Here is a 19,710-nt window from a genome sequence, read left to right on the forward strand (position 1 = left end):
AATTCCAACTAAAGCATGTGTAGTGTGTTATGGTCTTTATGACGGACGTGTTATTTGAACTCGTGCTTTTACAACTCAAAGTGATTAAGTCATCCTTTTGCAAGAGTTGCATATTTTAAAACAGCCTGAAAACTGACATCTATAGCTAGGGAGACTTAAATGAAACAAGCAAAGATATCTATACAAAAAGATACTTGAGCCCAATACATAAACACTTTGCCTGATTTAATGGAAAATCTCGTTTGAGATACGCAAATTAAAACAGATTCAATTTGTGAGATACTTCCCAAGCAAGTTAACAACAATAGGAGTATCATGCACTATGAGTTGCGCGATCGTTTGCAAGTCTTTAGGCGGGAAAGTAATACAAACAAAAAGGTAATTTATATTTTAAAAAAAAACACAAAGTAGGATCTCAAATTTTATGCAACATCCACATTACGCAAAAGTGTGACATACCATTTGCATTTACCACCTGCTCCTGAGTTTGTTCTTCATTAACTTCTGCACTTGGTTGTTTCTCTGCTGGTATACCCTTTACTTCTTTGGCAATCAGTTCAGCGCACTTGTGATCAAATGCGGTTGTGTGCTGCTGAGAAGTTGAATTTTTCCATGCCTGGGAACCAGCATTCTTGACAGCGGAGTTCATTTGCACTCCATCAGTACTGGGTTCCTTTGGATTAAATGGCTCGCCTTTTAGGGACTTACCAAGACTTGTCTTGCCAGCCCGGTCTCGACCAATCAGTGCTACTTTCACACGCTTATCACGGGTTTTACCAAACTTTAAAGCTCTTTCGTAAGCTGCTACTGCTTTGGGTCCCCTTGCAGAGATATATGTAGGGGTTTCTGCAAGTTAAATTGTCGCACAATTGTTGACTTATTGAGTCAGCAAAGATGAAGTTAAACAATAAAAAATGCTTAAAAATAAACAATAAAAATTGGTGTTACAGCAAGGCGCCTAAAAGTGTGACCACTTTTAATTTATTCACATTCTTTCGTGCAGATTTAATCCAATCAAAAGCCGTGGATAGCTTGCAGTTGACTTCTGATTGGATTAAATCTGCACGAAAGAATGTGAATAAATTAAAAGTGGTCACACTTTTGGGCGCCTTGCTGTAAGATATCAGTTGACAACCTCTAACAAGTATACATTTCCTGAAAGCTTAATAAATGAGGAATTCAATTTTGTCATTTCTTTTTTGAAAAAATAAAAGTTTTAGAAATATTGGTTAGTGAAGCAATATTTACCCTTTGGTCTTTATCAAGTTCATTTACACGTCTCCATTATCGCTGCAATGCGTTAAACATCGCACATGATTTGTTACATATGGCCCTTTAAAGGGGTGTCTCCTATTTCCCAAATATTTTCTAAAGATTTATGTTTAAAAGCTCGTGATATCTTTTAAAAGGAGGAAAAGAACTTTCCAATGATACCAAGATCACAGCGATTGCGATAATTGAGCTTGAAATACACACGGAAATCTTCAGAAATTGGAGCGAAAAACTCGGAGGAAAACTTTCCTCAACCACCTCTGGCTACTCAATGGCAAGAATTTCCTGTTTGGATCATGCTTCTGCAGATGTTCTTGAACGGAAAGCAAGCCCAGTGGAAGGCCAATAACTGCAGCAGAAAGATGAGAAGAAAAAGGAAAGACGAGAAAAAAATCGAAAAACGAAAAGCCTAAAGTGGTAGGGCACTTTCTCAAATTTTGATTTTTGCGCATACCCGAACAAAAATGCCGTAAAAGGCGATGCCAGTGGAAAAATAGGCATACTATTGTGAAGCGGATTTAGCTCATTTCTTACTAAAAAATGTCTAACCTATCCAAAAATACGTTTTTTAAAAAAAAAATCCCCGGGAGTCATTTACACGTCTTGATTATCGCTGCAATGCATTAAACAAAGCCATAACTTTATAACCAGGTCGAAATTCAAAAATCGGGGTCGAGATGGAATATTTTTTAGATCTTAATTCGATGAAATGTGATTTAAACCGCGGCTGTGATGCCAGCAAAAAACTTCTAATCTTAGTGACCATTTACTAGCAAGTTGATACCAGCAAGTTTGACCGAATGAAAAAATAATTCACCGCACAGTGAATTTTGTTGTTGTGGTCACTATTTCCAAGTTCTACATACGTTCGTCAACTTGATCGGTTCTTTGCTGTCTTACTCTTAGATTCATCGACTCGTAAATATCATAGATCTCATTAAATGCTTACTAAATTTTTCTTTCCTTTTAAAACTCACTGAAGTCTCTTGTAGCATTTAACGTTGCAAATAAGCAATTCAGATCCACAGTTGTGATATTTGTTGACGTTCTCATTGACAAATCGATCAAGCGAGGAAGATCAATGCACCTTTCTCAGAAATTTTAACCATTCCAGCAGAGTACTGAATCAAAACACCCCACAAAAAAAAACTTGAATTCAAACAGTGATTTTCAGGTGTTTCAAGCCCGCATTGCCCCCATCTCAAAGACAGAATTCGGGGAAAATTTTCATTTTGACTGGTCATCGAAAGTTATGCCTCAATAGTGATTGGTAGGTTGTCTGACGAGTAGAACAATGGGAAAGAATTGTTGATCTCGGTTGAGCAGGCGTTTGTGGGGAGGAGTGAAACACTACACTAATAACGACTGCGTGGGAGGCTACCAAAGGCGTTTTATTAAAAAGCAGGACTCTTTATTTCACTTTACATGAGGTTATACCACTGACCATGATGAGCCAAATTGAAATCATTCAATGAACGTTTTGACGCAGTACTTTTCTTTTGCATTCAAGAGTTTTTTGGTGATCTGTTCCAATTATCATGCAGAGTAGTAAATAATGATGATTAAAGGAACAGGTAAGGAAGATAAACAGGCAAAACAAATTAATTCTCGTACTCTACGGTAAAATAATAGAAACGTAAGTGTGGTTTTTAAATCCATGGCGGCTCCAGCATCGAAGACATCAAACAGCAAAACAAACAACTCAGTCTAAGCCACGGTTTACACTTAATGCAAACGGATAAGCAAGATGCACGATTGAAATAGTTGTAATGGAAAATTTTGTGGTCAAATTTGTTTGCCGCTGGGTAATTGTACTACAAAAAAATATGTTGATACCTAGCCAGCCCTTTGCACTGCACTGGGCGACCTGTTTCAATCAATCAATCAATCAACTTTATTAAAAGAGGGTAACGGCAAACAGTAAAAACTACTGACAAACAAGCGGCCCTCGGATTACAAATTACAACCACATAATATATACAATTTAAAATTTGAATTAAAATACAGAAATTTCTAAAAATAGGGATTAAGAATTAAAAAACTGTAAAATGATGAATGTCCTTAAGGCTAGATGCGTAAAAATCAATTAGGCCATTTTTAAAACAATGTAGACTCTCACTTTTCTTTAAGAAATTGGGAAGAGTGTTCCAAAGTCTAGTTGCTCTCACGCTAAATGATCGCCCTCCTTCGGTTTTTCGTTTGAAACGGGGGCAGGCCAAGTTGACAGAGCCATATCGACTATTTCTTTCATTTATTTCAGAGTTTGGCACTAAAAGTTCGTTCATATAGGATGGGCTTTGGCCATTAATACGTTTGTACACTTGTGTTAAGATGTTTATTTTAACCTCGAGATGAACCGGAAGCCAATTTAAAATCTTGAAAAGTTCAACGCTGTTCGCTCGTGTGTCGGCGTCAAGGATAACGCGCGCAGCGTTTTGGAAAATTTAGACGTCAAATTTTGTTTTCACTCGCCATGGCGACCAAAATAGTTGCGGCTTGGAGCACTACTTAGGCATTTGTTACAGCTTCTTAAAGCCAAATCTGGATCACGCAAAAACAAGTGTGGCCCGCTTTTGGCCACTGAAGTAAGCGTAGACGTTTTCGTAGAGTTGTACGCCTATACAAGTACATTACTTCCTTCATTTTTTGCATTTTACCACTAGCCATACGTGCCGCTTCTTAGTTTGCATCGCCTTAGCATGGAAACAACTATTTTTCTTAACATCGTCACCCAGCAAGTTTTCAATCTATCATTATCAACTATAAGTAAAACATTGTCTATCCAATGAAGGGAAGACTGCTGAAAAGCTGTTTGAAAATGTTATGTATGGTTTTGAAAAAAACTGTATCAAGTACCCCTTAAGGTGGGGAGTTCTTCTTTATTTTTATCATTATAATATCGATAGAGTTTTCTTATATCAGATGCTTGAAATGGGTTTATTGGTCATGGAAAAGTAGAACGGCATGTTTCTTTTTTTATCTATCGTGGATTTTCCAGATACAGTTTGACAAGGCAATTTTCACCTTCGATTGCAAAAATCTTGCAGAAGACTCGCCAGGTTTGACACCTAGTCCATGCTGCCTTTTGTGGTAAGACCTTTGGCAAAAGTTAGAAATTCATGTCTGTCATCGTCGTCCCGCATTCCATTTCATTTGCCCACTTCTCTGTGCTTTTTTAGTGTTTTTAGTTTTTCTCACTTCCTTTAGTTCTTCAATAAATTTATCTACAACCTTCTCAACACTAGACAGCATTGTTGCAAAGCAATCACAAAACAATTTTCTTCAGTCTTCCTTGTTGCTTAGCGACCTGTGAGCCAATCAATTTTATGTAATTGTACCGTCGATAGAATAGCATTAAGAAAAATGCCCCATGTCTTGGTCAATCAGAATTCAGTAGTTTTGCCCTCTATGCTATTAATTTTCTTAAAGTGTTCTCAAAGACTTGTGATGTTTACTTGATGACTGTGTCGCTTGTCACTTGTTTTGTGCTCCACACTATGATATGTAAAACGATTTAATATGTGGCATTCTTATAACGGAGGTGACGCTTTTTTACAAGAAAAAACCAAAGCTGTTGCGACTGCATTTCCTGACTGTTTGTTTGCCTTTCTTATGTTCTGAAGTAGCCTCTGACTGCTGGCTACACAGATGACATATCAAAATAAAATGAAAGTGTTTTCGGCTTTTGAATTATCACCGTAAAAAAGCAACAAATATTACAAGATGTGAGGAAACAAAATGTTAGAAACAGGAATTATAACAAGAACAATATCTAACCAAAATGCTTACCAGTCAATTCTTCAGATTTCACGGTTTCAAGAGCCTGAAAAAAGGTTGTCAATTAAACAAATTAAATTAGTTCTTTAATAACTTTTGCTTTTTTCTATTATTATAGGAATAAGTGTATCATAACGTTCAAATAGTTTTGGATCGGCTTGGTGCTTCAAAAATCACCCGTAAGTATCTTTGTGTTTGTCCTGTCAGAACCAAATGAGGTTGTCAATAGTTCTACAGGTGTACATTTAATGTTCATTGACTTCCTATTGTTTCAATTAGCCATAACCCAGCATATTGTTTATTAATCCTTGTACAGATCAGTTAGAAAAGATTGGTTCAACACATTACGAAATAAAAAGAGAGGCCTTTGTGCATTAACGTTAATCTGTTAATTTACTACGCATGCCTTCTTAAAAATAAAATGAATAGAGAGATAATAGAAAGAATAGGCTTGTGCTTAGCTCAAAGCCGCACTAACCTCAATCCAAGGATTCAATTTCTCCTTAAAACTCTGAGGCAACTGACTGACTGACTGTTTTCTGCAAGCAATCGGCTTTGTTAACTCAAGGTAATGGGCACAGTCATCATGGCTGCATTCCTGATTGCTGTGTCGTACACATGGCATGCTCCCACCAACCGAAGTTGAACATAGATCACATCTTGCACACAGATTTAAACGTACTGAGCTCAGCCAATGACACTCTGTCTTCAGTTTTTTCCAGAATTCTTTCACTTGTCTAAGTGCAGAATACAAAGATTATTGTGTAGCTATAACTACAAAACCGGTCTCCCCTAGATGTTGGTGACAGAATAATGTAAAGTTTGTCAACAGTAATTGGTCAGTTTTTGGTCAGTTTTGATCCGTCTATTGTTAGTCAAATCATTCTGTTCTGTCTATTGTTAGTCAAATTAAGTCGTTCTGTTTGCGGTCGGTTTGTCGGTTTAGTTTATGTTGTGAAGGTCATGTCTTATTCACGACATAAACAAAACCGACAAACGGACCGCAAGTCTTACAGCCAATAACATCACGGCTAAACTGCCCAATCAACTGTAACGGACCAGACCTTTAACATCATCGACTGACAACAACTTTTCACTTGACTCTGAAGATGACTTCCGCTCAGGTTGTCGAAACGTCAGTCACCAACAAATGTTCTTCTCAGAACTACTCTCACCCGGACGATCACACTATACGACCAATTGGTTTCGATAATTTGCAAAACTCCACCAATTCCATCACTATTCACAGTTTTCCTCGAGGCTTCCTCCCAGTCTGTCGATAAACCATCACCCACATGGTATTTATTTTCTCCGTCCTTGACATAGAAGTTGCATATAATAAAAGAAGTGAAAATAACACGCTGGTCTGCTAAAAAACGAAAACCGCAACTTGTCAAAACATGAATCGCCCAGTTACTTGGGAATCAATATTGTAACATTATGCAGTTACATTGCAACATTGTGCGTGGAAAACAACGCCCAGTTTAACTGTGGAAAAAATAGTTACAACAAATAAAGCAGGTATACGACCTAATTTACACTTGACTGTAATCCTACAATGAAATGGCATGGAAAACTACGAAACTACGGCATAATCAACTAAACCACCTACCTCAAGATTCTCACACATAAGGAATTTGTTTTCATCTGATCAGAAGCATCTTCCATTGAAAGGTACAGCTTAATAAGACTTGAATAGCACACAAGGTGTAGTATATACTTTTCACCAAGAAAAATTGAAGCAGCATTAGAATAAAGGAGCGGTTGCTTCACAGTAGACTGTTCTGAAGCCCATACTCCAAAAAGGACAACTAGCCTTGAAAACAGACCACTTGGAACATATTCACCTTCATTAAACCTGAGGTAAAGTGGGGCAGGACCGCTACTTGTGTTGTAGTTAACATCTTTGCGTTTCCATGGCATACTCGGAACAAGGTAAATCAAATTGTCAACATCGACTTTCCACTCAAAAATTAAATTGAACTTCTTCATAATGAAAATCAAGCTGTCTTTCACATAATCGCCTATGTGAAGTTTCACACAGGCTAAATCCAGCAACTCTTTGGAAAGGATTCCGTTCTCTTGAAGGTTTTTATAATGGCGCTGAAGTTCAGGTGGGTTTGTCCACATTGGTTTGGGTCTTATTATCTCACAGATAGCTCCAATGAGCCATTTGGGATCCAGTACTACGAGCCCATCTGGATTTTCAGGAAGATCATGATAGATGATTGTACCGCGAGCATGCAAGAAGTTGAGTAGCTCTTCAAGGTCATCTTCCTTTTCCAACGTACAACATTTCTCCACAATTTCTTTTCTAAACTTTGTTTTTAAAACAAAAGGCAAATCTTGACTGACTACTTGTATTTCTTGCTCCACGGAAAGCCATTGCAGTGGTATCATGTGTTTTGTATGTGGCATTTTATTGGCCAATTCTATAATCTTGGATCGTAAATCAGCAATATGGTGTGATTCTTGATCGAATGATTGGCCAGCTCGCGTGTTGTCTACAACAAACACTTCTTTTGCAATGTATTTTAAGACTGCTTTTGGGGAATTTCTAAAAATGTCTGCCAGTAATGATTTCATTCTGTTCATTGGGTATACTACATGGTCAGCGTGAGTACCCACTAATATTACAGACGATGAGGCAATATTCTCAGCAGATTGCTTCAAAGAATGTACCAAGGTCAGCCACCTTAAGATGCGATCTAAATTTGTATCCTCACTCTCAGGGGATGCTGCTATTTCCTCGCCATGATTATCTCGCTTTACAAGATAGCCTAAGGTGTCAGATAACTCCTTGGTAAGGTCAATGACCAGGAGGTAAATGGCCTCTGGTGACATGAAGATGGGATGAATACTACGATAAACATCTTGGCCAGCAAAATCCCAGATTACAGGCCAAATTCCTTCACGCTCAGAATACTCTTCCACAAGTGTAGCAATCTGTTCTGGAATTTTATCTGCTGAATTTTGGTTGGCCTTGTCATGCTGTGTCGGTACATTACCTTTGGTGTCCAAAATAACAAGTGGTTAGTGTAAACATGAAAAAATCAGTAATCCACGAACAGGAACAAAACTTTGAATTTCTTTCATTTGTGGTAACACAAAGAATCTTTTTAGTGAGCTATTTTCGAAAATGCATTAATAGGTTTGGTCTACTTTTATCATTTTTTAAACTTTAGAAAAGTTGAAATTCGCCCATTGAGCCATGATGCTCTTATAGACATACCAAAAATGTCTTAATATACCCTGAACATACTTTATTACACATCTCTTTAACTAAACGTCCTTTCCATTTGTTTTGTTTTCATGATCTTTGGCAACAGACCTATCTCAAGCGTCCAAACAAGAGGGCAAATATTAACAGTAGTTATCCCTGCCACCACATCCCTCTTGTTTACTTTATTAGCTTTATTATTTTAAACTCAATCTACCCAGACGGGTTTGCTCGCCTGGAATGGCTATCGCATTCTTTAACGATAACGAAGTAAGCAAAATGGATAATGGTATGTGTGATTCACTTATTGCAAGTTTCACTGTTCTACTCCCCCACTTACTTTTGTCGGTAAATTCCACCCGTCCTTTATCGCAAATAATTTCCCCACTCTTCCTACCAGCATGTGTCTTTCTGTGTCAGCAATTGAAGGAACGAGGGAATAACCATCCTATTTTACTTTTTACGTTACTTTTTTTTATTCGCCTTATCCAGCTTTAATATTGAATTGCTATACTAGACCACATTTGAGACGTTCGAAGTTTTTCAAGTTTGGCTTCTCGTTTAGATCCTCGAAGTTTTTTTTTTGTCATTTAGACATTTTTTATTCATTTTTCAACACATTTAATGCAAAAAATAAGTTCAATATTATTGCTAAGTAGCCCTGTGTGAGTGTAAATTTATTTATTTGTTTATTTATTTTTTGTAACTTCATTATTTCTTTTTTCTTCTTTGTGTTGTAAAAATGTTTAGATCCTCGAAGTTGAATTTTAGTGTACAAAAGGATGCCTAACTAAACATGTCTCAAAATTCATCCATTACAGCAACCATGACAGACTTAATAGGCAAATTTTCAGCTTTTCAAAATTTTCAAACCTTTTGACATCTTTTTCAAAAATAATTCTTTAAAGGGGCTTTTGGGTAAAATAAAAATAAATTCAAAATTTTACTTCTCTCTGTGGATTGTAGACAAGCAGTAACACAATTGTTAGAACCAAAGCATGGATACAGGCAAAAAGAAACTGCCTTTGTGAAACGACTTAGAAGTGTGGCATAGTGGTGCAAGGCAACCGAGTGTGCACAGTAGCAATCGAGTGGTTGCCAAGGGCATAGTAAATAGTTCTTTGTTGAGTTCACATTTTTTGGCCTTAACCGTGCACAAAACACATATAATTCTTTACTTCTGTTGAGCAACTAGCCAACAGAAACGCTTTTGTTACGTAACTTATGCACATTGTTTAAACAAAAGATTGTGCACGGTCGTAAAAATTTCAACATATGTGCATCTTCTTTGCTCCTTTGAAGTTTCCCGAGATTCATAACCATTTTCCCGTATTAACCATGCTAAAGGGAAAGGGAAAACAGTGATAATGGCTACCGGTCTGGAAAAAGTTTGGTTTTGCGAATTATACTAATTAAAAGAATCCCAATGGTCACGAGACGATTTCACATTTTTTCGGTTGTTGAATGTAAACTCTGACAAATTTTTCGCTTGACATTACATGCCACTGATATATTTTTCAGTGACGTGAAACATCAGGTGAGAAATCTGGCTGAAAAAGCAAAAAAACTTGGCGGCGTGAAACATCAGGCGCATAATCCGCCTCCGTTCGCATCCACACGCGTACATGCATTAACAGGGCTGCAAATAACAGTTGGTCATCAGACATTGGCCGACCAAAATTTGTTCATATCCGACGAAATCCCTAGTGTGGTCGGACATGATGTCCGGATAAGTTTTTTGATCATAAATCATTTTACGGCAACAATGAATAAAATTTGACCTTTTGTTTTTGGTGATGTCCGACCAAAATTTTGTTTTGTCCTCGGGACCAAGATGGGATATAAGTAAAACATATCTCCTTTCAAGTGAAAAAATTTTTTTGCAGCTCTGCATTAATATAAAAACCTTTCCGGAAAAAATGGATTTGGGTGATGTCTTTCTTAGCAATGGCTTGTTTTTGCTTTTTCTTTCCCCGATGCATCCTGTCTTGGTTTTACCTTTGTCTTACAATTGGAGCTTTAATTTGTCCCCTATGTAACGTGATGAGTTTTAGAATTTCTGCTTCCGCGTGTGTAACGTTGATTGATTTTACATTTCCTGTGAATTTTATTGGCGCCTCTTGATTTTAAATTTTGCTCTCTGTAAATATCACGAATCCTGAGATATTTCAATAATTCATCAGAAAACCCTTTTGTGGACTACAGTTCCTCGAACCTTCAAGGGAAATCGAAAAAGGTTCAAGAGGGTAAAATTAGTAAGAACATGACCTGAGAGGGAATCGAAAAAGATTCGAGTTAGCAGCGGGAGGTTCGAGTTACTAGGGTTCGAGCTATCGGGATTCAACTGTATTTTCAATACTGTTTAAAAGTTCCAGCAAGTTATTTTTTGTGAAATTACTGCAAAAATTTAACTAGTCCATTTTGCAAGCTTTAACAAAAACACAGTTTTCTTCAAACACACCAACAAAAAGCATAAAATACATATAATTAGAAGTTTTGCAGCAAAAGATAAACGTTTGGAACATTTACATAATCTATATCAAGCATAAGCGTGACACACCTTTTTCGTTTAGTATCAGCTCTTCAGATTTTTCCCTTGGTTGCTGCTCTGCCGATCTTTCCATTATTTCTTTGACAATCAATTCGGCACATTTGTGATCAAATGCAGTTGTATGTTGCTGGGAAGGTAAATTTTTCCATGCCTGGGTACCAACATTCTTAATAGCGGGGTACATATGCACTCCTCCAGTACTGAGTTCCTCCATACAATATGGCTCGCCTTTTAGAGACCTTCCAAGACTTGTCTTGCCAACATTGGGCTCACCAATCAGTACTACTTTCACACGTTTATCGAAAGTTGTACCAAAGTTCAAAGCTCTTTTGTAAGCCTCGATTACTTTTGGCCCCCTCGCCGAGATAATGGTAGGAATAGCGTTCTCAGTAGAGGTCAAGGCACCAAAGTCTGCAAGTTAATTCAAGTGGGATAATATATTAAATATTTTTAGCCAAGCCTAAAAGCGGAGCTCCACAGTAATTTACTTTGCCCTTCATTTTTTATCCGAATTCATAAAAGATAGCACTTGAGCCCGCAATCCAATAGAAATACCATTTTTCGGTCAGCGTTCATTTTTAAAAAACACATGACCTCGATGAGTTATACACCTGAGCCCGCGATATGGTCACGTGATACTGGTCAGCGGACATCTTGTATTGTGAGCTGTTAATTGACCATAACGTGGATGCCCAGCATTAAAGAGGTTAGGATTAATCTATTTCTGAAGTGGGCGACAGAAGTACGTACGTACAAACGGACGTACGCGCCCGCGAGCCATGCCGCTAGCCATGATGACCATGAAAACTGAAGTTCATGGTTTTCCTATATCTGTGGATTTTCTATGGTTATGGGGCTCCGCTTTTCGGCCCTTCGGGCCGCTGTGGAGCCCCACTATTATTTACAAAAGTATACAGAAATATCATATGGACAAGCTAAGAAAATGCCATCATGACAAGTTGAAGTAACTACATACATGTATGGGTTTATATTGACCAAGCATGAGGTTTTTTGCGTTTTTTTGGTTGAGACAAAGTCGAGGTCCATAACTAAGCACAAAAGAACGAGACCAATATTCCGTGACCTTGAACGATGATTAAGAACTGAAATGATTTTTTTATTAATCGGGCACAAGGCCGATTCCTGTTTTACCCTTTGGTATCTGTGGTCAAAACTAAGGGAGGCTTTAGCTATGTCAGTCTGAAACTTTGGCAAAGAAATAAGATTGGAAATTTCGTTCAATGTTTAAGAAATAGAAAACATGTTCCGTGTTTCTATCGAGTTATAGAAACACGAGTGGAAGTTTGGGAGAACGAGAAATGCTGTGGGAACACGAGTCGATAGACGAGTGTTTCCACAGCTTTTTCGAGTTCTCCCAAACTTTCACGAGTGTTTCTATAACTCGATAGAAACACGGAAAACATGTTTTCTATTTCTTTTAGAAAACAGCACAAAGAAAATAACGCACATCAAAGTAATATTTAGCGCTTTATTTAACACCAAAACGTAGATTCTCTTCACCTCGCGGTTTTACGTCATGAACAGTAATCAACCAATCATAGTACGGGAGTTGATGAACAGAAATAAATCAACTGTTCAACATTTGCTTCAAGGCTAAAATTCACCGTTGTTTGGCCAAACAAACAAAGAAAACAGGCCCCAAAGTTGACGTAATTATGAGAAATAACTAAGTCGATGGTTTAACTGAAGTCCAGCACTGGAAGGAGTCAAGAATTGTGGTTTTAATTCGCTTCATCGAACTAACCGAATGGTTTGACGACCGACGATTGAGCGACTCGAACCTTAAAGGTGAAAGTAAATTATTTTTCTGTTAAAAGAAGTTTGACTCGGCATTCTGGACGAATATCTTGTCCAGTTGAGGAGCTGTGAATAGTTCTGAAGTGCTGCAAAGCCTAGAATGGAGTGAAGTTGCGCCAATTCATATACTTCTTTGAAAGGTCAGCCGCTTCGATAATTTCTTTCACAGACTATTTTTGAATGTGTAGCGGGCTCTGTAAACATCTTACTCGCTTGTTTTAAAATGTGCAAATATTTGTTTAGTCTTAACCTGGTTTTTGTCAGCTGTGACATTAAAATTTGGCACAATTATTAGTTGTTATTTTTGCATTGCTTATTTTAGCGCCGTGAATATTGATTGCCGTGTCTACGACAACTGTCTGTGTCTCCATCGAGTTATAGAAACACAATTTTTAACCAATCAGCGCACGTATTTACTTTGTGCTATTTTCTAAATGAAGATGACGTATGCATATTAGGTCACGTGACTTTTTGCGGCCAGAAATTCTTTGAGTAAAAATGGAACCAGTTTAAAACATGAGTCTTCTAGCATTTTTGTTACTAGGCAAGTACTTAGGAAAGCAACAAAAGATCTGTGCCCGAACTTTGTTAAATTATGTACTTATTGACTGAGTGGGAGGGCCTGACGGGAAAATATTTGGCTTGAGGTCAGGACGTACGGACCGAGCGCAGCGAGGTCCGTGCGTCCTGACCGAGAGCCAAATATTTTCCCGTCCGGCCCGACCTAACTCAGTCAATAAGCATTTTATCATATAACCACTGAATTTTTTTTTGTTTTCCTTTCGTGGGTACAGACACCGCGGCCCGTTTCGCACGCATTTTGAAAAGCCAATGGTAGCTCGTAATTTGCTTGGAAAGCCAGTAAAGTGCATTTGAACTGCGATGTGCGTACTAAGTTTTTGAACTTCTGTTAAAATTGTCAACCACGTCTCCATTCCAAGAGGTTTTAAATCCGACTAAATTCCTCATACATGATTGCAGTTAGTAGAAATTTCAAAGGAAACGTTTATGAAGGACTACAACAAAGAATTTGCATGACGTTTCGGCTTGTCGTGCTCGTCTCTATTAAGCAAAGACTGAATTTATCCTGATTGAACAACTTAGCGACGTTTCTTCTGAGCCGGAATTCACAATTTGCTTGAACGAGAGGATTAATTAATTTTCCACCAAGAAGGATTTAGGATGTTAAAAACAACATTAGATATTAATCTGTGAAACTACATAAAGAGTGGACTAAAGACTTGGAAAGGGATTGTACTGACAGTTCAGGATTTTGCTTCGCTTCATTTTCCTTCGGCTTAAAGTTGTTTTGTTTACCACGGATCGTAAGATTTATGAACGTCTGCTGTTGCTGCTTAGTCCTTGAATTCGTTAGTTCCTCGACGATGTTGAGCTCTACATTACAGTTGATGTCCAATTATTGTGCTTCAAATGCTTCGTGAAAACAAGCGGGAAACTGTGTCATTGATCAGGTTAGTCGTAAACATGTATTCGCCTTTTTGTTTTTGTGATTTAAAAATTACGCAGCAGAAAAGAGAAATTTGAGTTTACTTCGCATTTGCATTTTTTCTTCAATGTTTATCATGACTACAAACCAGGATATCTTTTTCCGATTATGTTGTTTTTTAACGGCCTTTATTTCGATTTTATTGTTGTTGTCAGGAGTATTTCTTCATCATTTGCCGAGTTTAAACACGTTTTGTTTTAATTTTAGCGCCTGCAAACTACATCGCTTTCTAGATAGTAAAGTTTTAATAAACATGTTGGACATTCTTTGCTTTTTAGAGAAATCTTAACTATCGCTCATCTGAATTCAAAGCTGTGGAATCAACTGGTTCCAATTCCGGCATCTCGCGGCAGTAGCGCGGCCGTACGCTTTTCTAGTAGGGCCGTACGGCTTTTTCCGGCCCTGCTAGAGCGAGGCGTACGGCCCTCATACGGGACTTTTTTCATATGGTTTTCTAAGGAAATTGCGCGCGGGTCCGTACGGGTCATATGATAAATCTTATTAATTTCTAGAATAAACGGTATTTTGTACCGGTACCCAGTCCTCCAGAAATAGTCTTTTCTTATTTCAGACCGTTATTTTGAATTTTGTCACAGGGTCCGGGTACAAAACTGATGTACTTAATAGCCTTTACATGTAGTTCATAAAGCTAACAGCAGCATACAGAAACTAATATAAAGTGGTGAAATTTTCTTAAATGAATTGAAAGCTAAAAATAACTGACAGGTCACGTGATCTAATTTGCACAAGTCACCCACATAAATTTGACAAAATTTGCAAACTTATTACTTTGCCAAAGTTTTAGATTGTCATTGCTAAAGGCTAAGAAGATAGATCACACTTTAGTTTTTGGTGAAATGATGGAAGGCCCATGCCTTAATTTTCTTGAGTGCTACAAAACCGCTATCAAGAAAATCGCGATCGGTTTCATTTCAGTTTTGACAGTAAATCATTTCAGGCACACTCGGTCGACTTTTGGGCTAATCTGCAATGAGGCCCTCTTCTTTGCTGCGGCGGGAGGACAGAGAAAAAAGTCTAACCTAAGGGCAAAGTACTAATATTTACCATTGTGAAACTGCTGCACTTGTTTTGACAAGTTGAAGCTATTTTTGTAAATAAAAATGGTAACGTCATTCATATCACGACACGCAATGTTTTCCTCACAAACTACACGCTTTTCTGCTTTCTACAAATAACCGTGTGGTCTGCCGGTACATTTTTTGAGCCGGACTCCACTTTAAAACTATTTTTTATTAAGCAAGAACTGTGTCGATTGTCATTCATGCACTGTTGGCCGTCAAAGTCGCCTGTCACAAAGAGTAGAATGTTTGCACAGCTTGTTTTGGAAATATTTTTGATTTAGTTAGTAAGGCACTTCTCAATACTTTAGCAAAACATTGGTATTGGTATTGGTACGAACTTGAAAGAAATTTTTCATAAGATCGGTAAAGCTATCGATTGAAAAAATTGACTTCAAAATGAAATCCTTGAATAATTAAATGTTGATTGAATTTTATTTTAATTAAAATTAATTTTATTGAGGCTTGCATGCACAATGTCACAGCTTTGAAAGTCTTCAAAACATTACAAAAGAATTCTTCCTTCCTTCTGATCTGATTGTTATTTTTCATGTATTAACTATTTGAAAGTGGTTCTCATTGATGAAAACAAAACGGTTTTTCATTTAACTGCTTGAAGTATTTATAGACGTGAGAATATTGGCTTAATAAAATTACATTCTGCACGAAATATTTTCTATCCTTTTGTCCCGAAACTTTGAGGAAAACTGAAATCTTTGTTGGACAGTACTGCATAAAAGGCAGTTTATGGAACGAATAAACAATAAGAATCATTCATAAAGGAAATTTCAAAACTTTATTTTGCCTCATTTTGACGGGATTCAGGATTTTCAAAGACTGCCGGTCTGTATCTTGTCTGTCTCTATTAGGCCAAGTAAAAGAAAAATGTTTCTCGTCCGGATTTCTATAAAAATCAAAGTCTCTTCGAGATATCGACGTTTTTGCATGAAGTATGAGTCGAAGATTTATCCTGTGCATTGTTCTTTGAACTTATCATTACAGTTTCTTTGTAGTTTAGTTTAACAATTTCCTATCTTCGCGGAGGAAATGCAGCCATATAATTTTGTCAAAAATGGCTCGTCCGCGCCGGGTATTTATACACATATTCCTTAACATTACACAAATAAACAGTGCAAATTTCACCGAGATCTGACAATTCTATACTTTAAAATTGCAAGGACCTTTCGAGGCAGTCGATTACGGCAGCGAAATTAGCAAATGAAACAGCAAAATATGCGTTCGACACTTTGTTTTTGCGACGCCATATTTGAATTGTTATAGGTAGACCGCTGTTCAATCTGTTCAAGGCCATATCGTTACGATTGCTCCACGAAAAAGCACGAAAAAGCACGAAAAAAATACGGATATTTCCGACTACTGTCGGAGAAAACATTGTGCATATAATTGCGGCGTAAACAAATCGTTACACTCAAGCTGCGTTTTGTCTAGGCTCTGCGAGGGTCGGATATCAAGACCCAGGATTAAACAAAAGCCATATATACAGTGAATGCTTTCGAATTATATTTGAAGATGAAATACGAAAGAATTTTGCTGTCTTTGACTGAAATTCCACTCGAACTGCGTAGATACGATCGCATGTTGTAAAGCCGATTCATGCAACATTGCTGTCAACGGCTCAACGCGAGGTCTCTAAAAGCTAAAAGAAGCCCCCATCTCTTGCATTTGTTTTAACTTCAATAATATCTTTGAAAAGAGCGAGTTTTTTGGTATGGTTTATTTTTGACGTTTGTAATTTTTAAACGATGTAAGTGCTAGTGATTATCTATTCGTGTTTTAGTTATGCAATCCATTGTTTGTGCAACGCTTTTTATAGATCGCCTTTCAGACACACGTGCGTTGAGATAAGAAAGCTGACATGTCACTTTTAAAATTGTTATATAACGTTTGTAAATGTGACAAGTCACGTTTTTTCCACAAGATCGCAAGTGATCACCCACAGCGGAAAGTAATCTCTTGAGAAATTAACACAGTCCCTTGAGAAATTAAAAATGTCCCTTGAGAGTTTACAAATATGTGGTTCCAAATCTTGTCCACATAACCCCTATTCTACCATTTTAGCTTGTAAACAAGCAAAAACGTCGAAAAAAGAGAGCGGGCGGGTGCTTTTTTTTGTTATTTGTTATTTTCTCCATCGTCAAATTCTCCAGAAACGAATTTGAAAAATAAATCCTGACCTCTCCATTACGGACCTACAATCTTTGAGAAAAGTAGTTGACACATTGACTTCGCTCTGCGGTTTTTATGACAAATTTAACACTAGTTTTTAAATTTCATGACTGTCTGCTAAAATACCCCCCTCCCCCATCCAATGTTGTAAAATGGTAGCAAAGGACTCCTAGAAACAAACTACAACATTGATTGGGGGGAGGGGGTTGGAAAGGTGGGGCAAAAGGATGAAATTGGTCCATATAACAATAAAAAAGGGCGTAAATTCACAATGGGTCAACACTTTTGTCAATGATTGTAGCATGCCGAGGTTTTAAAATTTGACCTGATTTCGTATTAAAACGCAGCCTCGTAGCGGCATCTTTTGCTTTACTCCACATGCCTGGATAACCTCCTGGTTATGCTTGCAAATATTTATTTTGTTATAAAATTACATTTAAATTCAGGTAGAACCCCACCTTAAGGTGGCTAATAATGGATTTGAGTATTTCCCAGTCCTTTACTTTGGGTCAGTACTACAATTCTTCATCAATTGCAATTACAGTAATGGTATGAAACTAATGTCCAATCAATGGTCAACAAGTTAAAATCATTGTCTTGACAATAGTAGTTACCCGATAAAGAGTTGTAGTACTGACCCATCAAAGTGTTATGGCTGGAAAATACCGAAAAGCGTACAGCCTTCAGGTGACACCTGCCTTAAAGTATTGCGAATAGGCTGCACTTTGCTAAGTGTTAAAAATTCATATTTTCTAGTCGTCTAGTTCAATCGTTTATAATTTGTATTGTGCACGCGAAATACATTTATAAATTGAGACCATTATGTCATTGAGTAATAATGCAGTCTTGACAACATTCTAGATATTATGTTATGCACACTAATACAGCTCGTGCAAACCGTGTGACTTACGCAAACCCAGTCGGACTGAGTGTTACTTAAGTAACTGTTTCTGTACTGTTGCTGTACTGAATCCTGTCTTTCAAGGCAAAGCGGAAAGTTAACTATTAACCGCCCGATTTTCAGCTTCTCAAGCTTCTTGTTCTTAACATGAAAAAGCCAGTTGCAGGCAAGAATGACCACATACACTTCTTTGTCGTCGTTGAATTATACATAAGATAAGATAAGTTAAGATAAGATAAGATAAGATAAGATAAGATAAGATAAGATAAGATAAGATAAGAACTTTATTTAACGTGGCACTCCACTTAGCTAAAAGCTACTTTACAGGAAGCCCACAAATAAGAAAACAAAATGAATAATAATAACAAAAGGAAAGGTAAAATAAAACTAACAATCTAAAAAGTTAAAAATGAATTGATTTAATTGATTGACAAGTTTGAAGAACGAAAATACTTTTCTTCGTGCAAAATTTAAGGAGCGAGAGCCAGCGGCAACAACAATAACAAATTTGCAGGAAGATCGCGAGCAATCCCAAGCAGGCAAGATAGGCCCATCTTGCCCGCTTGGGTAGTAAGACATATAATAAAAGTTCATATTTACTACGAAACAAAATGAATGATATCACACCAACTGTAAAAAACTAAATAAAAACTAATACTAGTGGTAAATACAGGTTATAAAGTGCGGGCCTAGATGTACTTTAAGAGCCTTTACCGTCACCTTCACCTTCCATGTGACAGAAGCCTCGATCTCAGTTGACAAACTTTTGTGATTTACATTTTCTTTGCATTTTAATCGTTCTTTGTGGAGGAAAAAAATTCTAAACTTTCGGATCCTTGTGCACTGTAACCGTTCATGGTGGAAGATCAAATAACTTAAATCACCTCATTTTCACAGCAATTATTTCAACAGGTCGCGAAAACTTCTCAGACGGTGTTGATAAATCACTGGACAAAAGACAATTCGCTATGTTGTCAGTGTTGTAAGGGATTTTTCGAGATCAATTCAACCGTTGTTGGAATCATTCGTTTTGCTGTGGTTAATCTGTGAGACGATCACAGTAAATCTTCTCAAAACCAATGCCGAAACAACATCTACAAAACGTAATGTTTCCAACCTTCGATGTGACAGAAGCCTCGACTTATGTGACAAACTGTTGAGATTAACACATTTTTCGCATTCTAATTGTTCTTAAAGAACAGATTTTCAACATAGACTAGACGACTTTCATAAAATTTGAAAGTTATGACGCATTTTTTAGTAAAAGTCGGTAACAGGATTTTTCTTAAGTAATTTGACCTGCTGAAAACGAAAATGCTTGTTACCAAAAATAATTTTGCGATTTTCAGTCTGAAAATGACGTCACAAAAAAGGCACCTAAAATGACGTCATTGCATC

At 37.3% G+C, this 19,710-nt stretch overlaps 1 protein-coding gene across 1 annotated transcript in view; it reads right to left on the minus strand.

Moving 5' to 3' along the window:
- LOC144664511 (uncharacterized) overlaps positions 1-19,710 on the minus strand; it is a 64,929-nt gene that overhangs the window by 21,112 nt on the left and 24,107 nt on the right. The window contains exons 8-12 of the mRNA XM_078525676.1: positions 10,830-11,231; positions 6,662-8,057; positions 5,528-5,786; positions 5,062-5,095; positions 460-846 (exon numbers count right to left, since the gene is read on the minus strand). Of these exons, the coding sequence (XP_078381802.1) occupies positions 460-846; positions 5,062-5,095; positions 5,528-5,786; positions 6,662-8,057; positions 10,830-11,231 (2,478 nt within the window). The remainder of the gene's footprint in view (positions 1-459; positions 847-5,061; positions 5,096-5,527; positions 5,787-6,661; positions 8,058-10,829; positions 11,232-19,710) is intronic.

This window comes from Oculina patagonica, chromosome 8 (genome assembly GCF_052425735.1).
Source record: "Oculina patagonica isolate OP01 chromosome 8, crgOcupat, whole genome shotgun sequence".
Classification (NCBI taxonomy): domain Eukaryota; kingdom Metazoa; phylum Cnidaria; class Anthozoa; order Scleractinia; family Oculinidae; genus Oculina; species Oculina patagonica.